This window comes from Phoxinus phoxinus, assembly GCF_949152265.1.
Source record: "Phoxinus phoxinus genome assembly, chromosome: 1".
In the NCBI taxonomy this organism is placed as follows: Eukaryota; Metazoa; Chordata; class Actinopteri; order Cypriniformes; family Leuciscidae; genus Phoxinus; species Phoxinus phoxinus.
In genome coordinates this window covers 4242862-4253945 of record NC_136876.1, presented here as the reverse complement: position 1 = coordinate 4253945, position 11084 = coordinate 4242862, and the positions used below count along the sequence as shown (strand labels likewise).

The window sequence follows — 11084 nt, the reverse complement described above, 5'->3', positions numbered from 1 at the left end:
TAAATTCTTGTTGACTCAATAATAAACTGCAATTTCAGAGTTGAATCTGTTTGCTTGTGTTTCATTTGCGTATTAATATAACATTATGTAAAAAGTTAGTTAGTTGACTAGTATGAAATTGTCCAACTAAGTTTGCGAATCATAAAAACATGACATACCCTATGCATTTAGGTTAGTTTACAGCACAACAGCTCCGCGTCATCTCTGCTTCTGCTAGATATAGCCGTAAAGACTGTTGCTTTCTGCCTCTTAGATGCGCGCGCATCTACGTTATGACGTTGCACAGAAACCCGTGTATATCACAGATCTTGACTGAGTCAGAATTCAATGATTTTGAAAGTGCTGTAAACAATTCTGAACTGCAACAGGCCAGTAAAGATGAATTGAGAGAGGAAGTTCTGAGAGTGTTAACGGAGATTGTTGGACCGAAAGTGGATTGGTCGAAAATTACTAATTGGTGTACAGGAGGAGGGTGAAACTGTTTGTGAGTACACAGAACGATTTTGTCCGACAGCTGCAGCTTACAGTGGTATAGCTGAAACTTCAGAAAGTGTGCTAGATGATAAAGGACCCCTAGTTTGCATCTGGGCAGATGGCCTTGTAGCTGAGTACAGAAGAGCTTTGCCATTCCTAGATCTAACTTGGATCTCAGAAGTAACTTAGAAAGGTTGGCTACATGGGAACGAGATTCTGATGTCCAGGAAAGAATACAAGTTGCAGCAGCATCTTTTAAGGTCAACTCAGAGAAGCCAAAGAAACGCAAAAGTCCTAGAGAAGCCAGTTGTTCTTACTGTGGCAAGCACAGACATTTTGGAAAAGAATGTAGAAAAAACAAGCATAACTTAAGACAAATGAACAATGTTATGCAGCTTTTACTCCATTTGTTTGCTAATTTGAAGCAACCCCTCCCCTCGTCATTGGACTCGTGGTTGTTTCCCCATTCTACAGGGACAGGATAGGACACACGGACAAGTGAGGTGCCCTGGGAAGAACTGAACGCAACAGGCATTCGGGGGCCAACCCAGGGTGAAGACATTTCCCTTATAGGCCCTTCCCCTCCCCTAGTCCATCCTTACCTCACTGGTTCTTTAGGTGTCTCGTGAATTAAGTAATAGGGAAAGAAGGAACAACAAATAGCAGACTCAGATTGAACAGAGGATACAACCAGTCTTTACAACGAATACTGCTCTGTTGCCGTTTTCTCTTTTGTTCTCTTTCTTACTCTGTGCAGATACCACATGGCTGTCCTGAGACCCATATGCACCGACCTCCTCACCTGCGTATGAAGCCACAAAACTTCCAGAAAACGACTCGACCCACTGCTGAGCCAACTATCACAAAGAAAAAAAAAATACACAACGCAGAGACTCGAAATACGTTCCGTATGTCAACAGTGGAACCTTCAGTCATCCATCGAACATGATCAAGATTGTCGTACTACTAACTTTTGGAGATTTAATCCCGTCTCACACGTTTAACGGATCCAACAGAGAACTTGAACAAATTCCAACTAGACATTCTTGATCTTTCAGCAAAATTCCACCAGATGACTGAAAGGTTCACGAACCCTAATTGCATGTTTGCTTCTGTGTCCGCATGCAATTACAGAAGAACTACACAGATCCGAAGCTACGTGCCTGTAACTTACACAAGTTAAAAGAATGAACTTGCTTTGTGCCTGTAACGATCACGCGTTACAAGAATTAACTTTAAGTGTCTAAAATTTGTATTTTGTGAGATTTTTTAAGAACTCTCAAACGGGGGACTGAAGGATAACACATTTTAAGAATCTATTTCATTTTAGGTTTAACTGATGATTATTGAGTTTCCAGCAGTAGATTCCGGCCAGACTTGTAAATGAGTCAAATCATTGAATTCTCTCACCTTTTGTTCTGCAAATTACTTTCAGAGCCATTTGCTCAAGGTACAGCGGTGCCTTTGTCTCTATGATAATGTTAAGGTTTGAGCAATCAAGTCAGGATGATTGGATTAGCAATACAATAGCTGATTGGCTCGGTTTCTCTAGAGCAATCTAGAGAACCTGCCATACCGGTTTTTGCTGGATAAGAAGACTCCTTCCCCTTGGAATGTATAAATACAATGTATACTGTTTGAGTAGTTAGACTTTTTGGAAGACAGTCAAAGACTGATTTTGGAACATGCAGCGGCGCTCAATAAAAGAAGAACTTCTAATTTGAACGTGATCCAAAAGTCTCACTGGTCTCTGCTTCAATCAAGAAAAACTTTACAACTACAGCTTCCAAGATTTCTTGAGAAGATAATTCATAGTACAGTCCTTTCGATCTCGTCGATCGATCTCTAGTGCGAGTTTTCTTCAATAATTGTTGAGGCTAATCTTCTTTAAAAATGTATTTAGCCCTTTGAGGTTAGTGGAGCAGTCTCTTCCGATACACGTCCATAAAGCACACACGGAGATGCAGTCAAAACAACAAAAAGCTGCGGTTTATTGATCACAATCTCCGGTTTACATTCAAGCAAATACAGTGGGGATTTTGCAGGCTTTCCTACATAGCATGTAGAGGTCTGTAATTTTTATCATAGGTACTCTTCAACTGTGAGAGACGGAATCTAAAACAAAAATCCAGAAAATCCCATTGTATTATTTTTAAATAATTAATTTGCATTTTATTGCATGACACAAGTATTTGATACATCAGAAAAGCAGAACTTAATATTTGTTACAGAAACCTTTGTTTGCAATTACAGAGATCATAGTTTCCTGTAGTTCTTAACCAGGTTATAGTTCTTATGTGGTTTCTCCACTGTATGGATCCTCATGTGTATCTTCAGGTTCCTTCTAATAGAGAAACTCTTTCCACACTGATCACACGTGTGCGGCTTCTCTCCAGTGTGGATCCTCTCATGTGTTTTCAGATTTGCTGACTGACTGAATCTCTTGTCACAGTGTGAACACTTGAAAGGTTTTTCTCCAGTGTGAATTCTCTGGTGCTGTTTTAAATTGTTCGCTGTAGTAAAAGTCTTCTCACACTCAAAGCACATGTACTCTCTCACACCAGTGTGAAGTTTCTGATGTGTATGTAAAGTGTTCAGTCGTGAAAAACTCTTTCCACACACAGAACATGAATGCGGCTTCTCCTTCGTATGAACTGTCAGGTGTCTCTTCAGGACTGATGCATGGAGAAATGTTTTGCCGCATTGATCACATGAGAACGGCTTCTCTCCGGTGTGGATCATCATGTGAAGATTAAGGGATGATGATTGACTGAAACTCTTCCCGCACTGATCACATGTGAACGGCTTCTCTCCGGTGTGGATCCTCATGTGAAGATTAAGGAATGATGATCGACTGAAACTCTTCCCGCACTGATCACATGTGAACGGCTTCTCTCCGGTGTGGATCCTCATGTGAAGATTAAGGGATGATGATCGACTGAAACTCTTCCCGCACTGATCACATGTGAACGGCTTCTCTCCATTGTGGATCCTCATGTGAATCTCAAGACTTTGTTTGGCTGGGAAACTGTTTCCACACTGAGTGCAGGTGAAAGATTTATTGGCTCTTCTTTTCTTTAGAAATGTATTTTTAGTCCGTTTAGTCTTTGAGCGACTCAAAGGTTTTTCTCCAGGTTGGACATGATGTTCCTCCTCCACTTCACTCAGTTCTTCACTCTCCTCCTTCACTTCTCTCAGTTCTTCACTCTCCTCCTTCACTTCTCTCAGTTCTTCACTCTCCTCCTTCACTTCTCTCAGTTCTTCACTCTCCTCCTTCACTTCTCTCAGTTCTTCACTCTCCTCCTTCACTTCTCTCAGTTCTTCACTCTCCTCCTCCACTTCACTCAGTTCTTCACTCTCCTCCTTCACTTCTCTCAGTTCTTCACTCTCCTCCACTTCCATCAGGTCTAAAATCAAAGAAAATGTTTTACATTTAATTTTTAGTACATCAAAATAATTATCTTCAAAGAGAGAAATATAAAGTGAAAGGACATGAAAGTGAGCCCTGATGTAATGGTAGAAAGTAGACAACTGTTATAATAAATTATGATAATTTCATGCCTTTTTATAATTTGATTATATGTCCTTGAAACTTTCCATGAATGAGGGAAATTTGTCTTCCAATTATTATTTTTAAAACATTATAGGCACAGATCCCATGTTTCTTTAGCAAGAACTATTAAATATATTTGATTAATGACACAATTATCTACCATGATATTAACATTAAAATATACAATACAGCCATGTTTTGACACCAACTTTGAGATTTATATTTATTTTACTAAAAACGTTTTTATTATTAATGGCCGTTCACACTAGACTTTTCCTTCATAGACTTCCATTCATGTGCATGTGAAAGTGGGACACCAGAAACACAAGCTCAAGTGAACAACCCTGTGAGAAATAACAAGCATTTAGCATTCAAGTGGCATTGTTTATTTTTATTATTATTATACGTTCAATTTATGTTTGTGAAAAAGCTGCCACAGAATGTGACGTCATTTCATTATTTTTATTATTGGGGATATTCAATTTAATTAATCAATGAATAATACTATTGATTAGCATTACCAAACATGGACGTTTTATTATTATTTTAATTAATACTGTGAAGCTGCTTTGATACAATCTGTATTGTGAAAAGCACTATACAAATATTCTTGACTTGACTATTAATATCTGTTTAGTATTAATAACAAAAGAACACAGATAAGTAATTTAAGTTTTATATTATATTACAAAAGTAAATCTAGAAAAAGAAATTGGCCAAAGAAAGATTTGAATGGATGAGGTCGGAGGTTAGTCCCGCCTCCGGGAAGTGAGTTAGAATTCATCGAGATCGTTGCCTATTGAGTCCTGATCTGTCCCTGATGTGGATGTTCTGTCTGTGGTTTGGACATGGCGAGCCAACCATCTACTTGAGCGTACCTGGAAAATTAAAACATCTATTGTTTTGCTGAACTGGTAGGACAAAATATTAGGGGTCCGCCGATCCGATATTCGGTATTAGTCCGATACTGGCCAAAATCACTGGATCGGATATTGCATGAATCGCGGGAGTATAACCCGATCCGATCACGTCCCTTAGTCCTAAATTGTCATACAAATGCTTAACAACACCTGAGAGACATGCCGTAAAGAGAGATGAGCAACATCAGGGTTGCCAGATTTTCACATACAAATCCCGCCCAATTGCTTCTTAAAAATAGCTAATCGCGTTTCGGGGTGGGAGAGACCGCAGACTTGGCAACACTGGCATCACGTGAACGGTAGCTAGAGGTGAGTGAGGTAAGCGAGCCCTCTCAGCAATTGTCCCTCCAGAAAAACGCGATTATGCGATCGCATGATTCAATGCAAAATCAGTTAAAGTCCGCATATTTTTTTTCAAATACGCCGCACTTTCGCCGCATAAATTGCAGATTTCTGCGCGCAAAATATGCGGGCTTGCATGATTTCATAATCCCTGCATTTTCGTTGCAAAAAGTCACATATCTTAGCAGAAAGTTGAAAAATGTTGCGTTTACTTCACACAAGCGCAGTCATTTGCCCTGTTGCCATGGGAACGTTATGAAGTGATGTAATTGCGCGACATCATTGAAAAGCTGCAAACCCCGTAATGCTGATGAAACCATGATGAAGCCCGCAAATCATTCTCATTTGCCAACAAACATAAACGCATAAGACCGCGCAAAGCAGTTCCCCAGTGTGTTACATGACAGTGGGGGCAAATAATTTTGCACTCCGTGCAACTGCGTGTCGGACCACAGGCGGAAGTCGACGCTGGACAACCACTTTGCCACTTTGTCATTTTTACAGAAGTTGTAGCATATTCATTTTGTAAAGCTACAGAACTTGTTCGACTCATCAATGTTTTGTAAGTTTGAGCCATGTGTTTATTAAAGGGTTAGTTCACCCAAAAATGAAAATAACGTCATTAATGACTCACCCTCATGTCGTTCTAAGCCCGTAAGACCTCCGTTCATCTTCGGAACACAGTTTAAGATATTTTAGATTTAGTCCGAGAGCTTTCTGTCCGTCCATTGAAACTGTATATACAGTATACTGGCCATGTCCATAAAGGTAATAAACAGATCATCAAAGTAGTCCATGTGACATCAGTGGGTTAGTTAGAAGTTTTTGAAGCATCGAAAATACTTTTTGGTCCAAAAATAAAACAAAATAAGACTTTATTCCGCATTGTATTCTCTCCCGGGTCTGTTGTGAATCTGCGTTCAGGACTCCGCAGTGACGCTGCTGACGTAAGACGCTGATGACGTGTTATCTGGTGCGCCCGAGCTTCGTTTACAGTCTGAGGGAGACGCACGCTAAATTCAAGCTATTCTACATTGTTTGCGTGGATATCATTTTTTTAATGGTGCGTAAATGTGCATGTCGCGGATGAGACACTTTTACAGCGTGCGTTTCCCTCAGTCTATAAATGAAGCTCGTGCGCACCAGATAACACGTCATCAGCGTAACTGAAGGATTGACAACAGACCCGGGAGAGAATACAATGCTGAATAAAGTCTTATTTTGTGTTATTTTTGGACCAAAAAGTATTTTCGATGCTTCAAAAACTTCTAACTAACCCACTGATGTCACATGGACTACTTTGATGATCTTTTTATTACCTTTATGGACATGGCCAGTATACTGTATATACAGTTTCAATGGAGGGACAGAATGCTCTCGGACTAAATCTAAAATATCTTAAACTGTGTTACGAAGATGAACGGCGGTCTTACGGGCTTAGAACGACATGAGGGTGAGTCATTAATGACATTATTTTCATTTTTGGGTGAACTAACCCTTTAAGGTCTGAAATAAAACAAGATGAGAACTGAAATATTCCCAGCACTTTATGTGAGGTAGTATGCTTGCTTATCATAGGATGTAATAAGAAATTACTCTTTACATTAAAGTAGTAGCCTAGTGAATAGGGTGTTGGGGGAACATTTTTTTTCTCTCTTTTTCATCAAACCGCAATTTTTGCAAGTTCCCGCAATTTCATCGCATAAAATTGCATAAATATCCCGCATATTCCATCACATTTTTTTCAAGAAAACGTGCCGCATAATCAAGGATTTTTGCCTGCAACAATCACAAAAAAACTCAGCATTTTTCTGGAGGGACTTAATTATTAAGTTATCATGTCAGCTGTGTGGAATATATGGTATTGTATCGGTATAGATCGGTATCGACAGATACTCAAGTGTGTGGTATCGGTATCGGACATGAAAAAGTGGTATAGAGCCACCCCTACAAAATATACTCACCCTGAACTGTGCTGTATTGTTTTTTTTTGCTCTTCTGGATTTTCCCTGGATCAATCGTTGGATTTTTCCTATTGAACCGGAACTGAACTAAAAATATTCAGTGACAGCTGAACATTGAATCTGATTCCCGAAGTTGTTTTTCTTTTGTTAATCTGGACACAGTTTTTTGAATTGTGAAATCTGGTTTTAAATCTTGATTTTTAAAATCTAAATGTCCAAATTGAACTGAGGTGTCAATTGTGAACTGAACTACTGTTTATTATTGCTGTTTATTTGTTTATTTATATCATTTTATTTGTCAAAAGATTCAATTCATTTTTTTCCGTAATAACAATATATTTAATTTCTTAGTAATTAACATTTACATTCGAGTCTGAGTTGCTTTCTTTCTTTAGTTTCTGTTATAAATTCCCTATACTCCAGTGAGTCGAACCTACCTTCTGTAATCTGGTCCGAGACACAAATAGATCACATGTACCCAAGTTATTACGCCATAAAACGGGTAGCTGCGGGTTACATGTAGCATTGACTACATGCATCGACCCTGTTACCAAAGTTACTGTAAGAAGAATCTCTATAACTATGAATAACTTGTATGATATTTGACAAATACAACTTTATCAGTAACTTGGTGTTTACTGATTGTTCCTAAAAAAAATAAAAAATTATGTTGAAAATGACTAAAATTCTGGTAATGCTGTTGCAAATTGGAAACCAGATATAAAATAACTGTAAAATAGTATTTAGTTTGATCTGATGTTAACAATCAATATAAAAATGTCTCAAATCTCCCTTTACTGACCATTTGTTGAAGAAAAACTCAGAACATTCTGTACCATTAGTTGAACTGTTTATCTAAATGTGATGAAGTGCTTGAATGTTTCTAACATGAATGTTCTCCAGCATCATGAATGAATGAAGAATAAACACCAACCTCTTTGTTCTTCAGGATCTTCAGTGTGTTTCATTCTGCAGGGTTCTGGATCACTCGTGTTCTCACTGTCCTCTTTAATAAACTCAGTCTCTGCAGATTTCAGCTCTTCCTGATGCTTTCATGCTCGTCTCCACTTGTAGCTGATAGGAATTTACAGCATTTATTGGAGAATTGCAGTGGGAGGAGCTTCACTGATGATGAATTACTGTGGGAAGAGCTTCACTGATGATGAATTCCAGTGTGGGAGGAGCTTCACTGATGATGAATTCCAGTGTGGGAGGAGCTTCACTGATGATGAATTCCAGTGGGAGGAGCTGATCTGCCAAAATCAAAAATATAAAGTTTGTTTTTATAATAAATTACACTTCTAAGCATTTATCTCTGTCTATCTATTCATCGTACACAGTGATGCCAATTAATTCATTATTTTTATTGCTAATCCTAACTTTATTCTGCTTCTTCATTAAAATACAGGTGTCTAGAAATATAGAAAATAATAAATAATTTAAATTCTTCCAAATATAAATAATGGTAAGAAAAACAGTTAAAAACATAAACGTACATAGTAGCCAACACTCAGTATTAGTAAGAAAACACACAGAAATAAACGTATATAGTAGCCAACAAATCCCCTCAGTCTGCTGACACCAATGAAATGAGCTTTAAGTGACAATTTACAGGAGATCTGGAGACATCAGCATAATAAATGAGGTGAAAACAGGAACTATTGTCATGAAATAAAGAGTGTTTTCAGCAGATCTGTTAATATTGATGAGCCTCAGACTATCAACACTCATTCAACAAGCCATTCAGGATCATCAGCAGATCATCTCACTTTATTCTGAGTGTTTGCTGTTAGAAACACATTATTTGAGTCAGGATACATGATAAAAGCCTGTAAAACTGCTCTACTGAAAGAAAAAATATGACATTGATAAAACATCAATCACTAATATGATATTTATCTTCATAAACCACTACAGATAAATAATCACAGCAGCATTATATGTACATTTGAATCTAAATATAGTTAGATTTTATGACAATCACGAAGTACTTAGCCTAAATCATTAAAATATTACATTTATGGGCGCTGAAACTGATAACGATCATAAAAAGTTTAAAAATAAATAGCATCACAAAGCAATATTGTTCCAAGAGTAAAACGTTATTCATTTATTAATATTAACATTTAAGAGTTGATTTAAATGTCTCACGTTGGCTCAATCAATGTAAATAACTTATATCAGTGTAACACTTGAGATCGTTTCCCATCAATTTCCCTCACAGATCTCAAACTTTACCTCTTGACTTGACATTCAGGAACAGTTTTCAGTCCAAACATCGAGACAATCACACACACGAACACACACTCGCTCAGGTCTGAATGAACTCAACATGTTCTCCTCATGCTCGCTGCTGCTGCACTACATGTTTATTTCAGAAGGAAGACGCCAGAAAAGACGCACAAGTATCGCTGTGATCGATGAAAACAACACAGAAATGAGCCTGTCGCTTAAACAAACTGTATAAAGTGTGTTTGATGGTTGTGTAAAGATGAGAAATACCGTGAACTGCTCTCCTCGCCTCAGAAGACTCGACGCTGAAGAGTCGGCGTGAGCGAGCGGTGACGTCATCGGCGTCCAACGCACGCGCGCACGGGAAACCCCTGCAGCCAATCAGGGCCACGCAGATTCAGCTTTACTAGTAGCCTTCCATTATTATTATTTTAGAACTGAAGTGACTCCAGTTACTAAAGGTGAAAGGAACTTTTTTAAAGTTTAAAAAGTCAAAAATGTATCAAATTCACAAATAAATAGATTAAGACCTGCAAATGAATGTAAAGAGTTTCTCACACACACACACACACACACACACACACACACACACACACACACACACACACACACACACACACACACACACACACACACACACACACACACACAAATCTAATTCACAAATAAATAGATTAAGATCCACAAATAAATGTAAAGAGTTTCACAAAAAATTATGAAATTCACAAATAAATTAAATGAGATTTGCAGATAAAAAAATATTTATTAATGTTTTATTATTTTACAAACACAACTCTGCCTGGCATTTATTTGTGAACCTGTGCATTTGTAAAAAGCTGCACGCATTTGTGGATTTTGAAACACTTCTAGCGTCCACGTAGCCTGGCTAACGCCAGACCCAATTCTCGTTGAGACTTGGGTCTGGGAACCACATGCGCATTTTCTCGTATTTGAGGCGTGGTTTACGAATGCCCGGCGCCGTTTATTGGGTGCTAAGAATGTCTATCAAATGCGCCTGTACGTAGCTCATAACCAATCGTTTCCATTATACCAGATGACGTATGTATAGACGCCAAAAGCTGCTCTTTTTTCAAAATAAACTTGCTTTCTAAACTACTTAGAACAATATCTAAGGCTGCATCAAAAGGTAGCTTCGCGTCTGCTGCCATGTTGAATCCATAAACAAACTGCTTAGTTGTGTCGTATAGATGTCGTCATCGTCTTGCTGCTCCCTCCCCGTTCTGTGATTGGTTCCCTAAACGAGGCGAAAATCAGGGCCTTTCAGCGAGAATTTTATTTCTCTTATCATCCTTGATGTGTCATTACAAGTGCCCAGCCATGTTGAGTGATTCCTTCAGTGTGAACACGAGTGAATCTGACTGCAGGAGATGTGAAAGATATGAATAAAAATGATGTTATTTCAGCCAGCGCACATACCTGTATTTTACATCCTGTTTTCGGTCGAAGTCCACAGTAGTCGATTGTCGAGTTCACGCTCGTGATCATAGGTAACTAAACCTATGAACTCACTCTGAGAAATTTCAAATGATACTAAACATAATACTCAATGATAATCATTCACATTAAACCCTATTTATA

General features: G+C 38.3%; 1 protein-coding gene across 1 annotated transcript; it reads right to left on the bottom strand.

Annotated features, from left to right (window-relative positions):
• Positions 1-2442: 2442 nt before the first annotated feature.
• LOC306996847 (uncharacterized protein) lies at positions 2443-9832 on the bottom strand. Its single transcript, XM_079609751.1, has 3 exons — positions 9756-9832; positions 8188-8506; positions 2443-3881 (listed from the first exon to the last, which is right to left on the bottom strand). Exons 2-3 carry the CDS (start codon positions 8219-8221, stop codon positions 2731-2733), a joined length of 1185 nt encoding a protein of 394 aa, XP_079465877.1. The 5' UTR covers positions 8222-8506; positions 9756-9832; the 3' UTR covers positions 2443-2730.
• Positions 9833-11084: the final 1252 nt, after the last annotated feature.

Coding starts and splice junctions, on each gene's coding strand:
- LOC306996847 (XM_079609751.1), bottom strand. CDS start 8,221: ATGAAACACACTGAAGATCCTGAAGAACAAAGAG. Junction 3,882..8,187: donor AGATCCTGAAGAACAAAGAG/GTTGGTGTTTAT, acceptor CTTTGATTTTAG/ACCTGATGGAAGTGGAGGAG.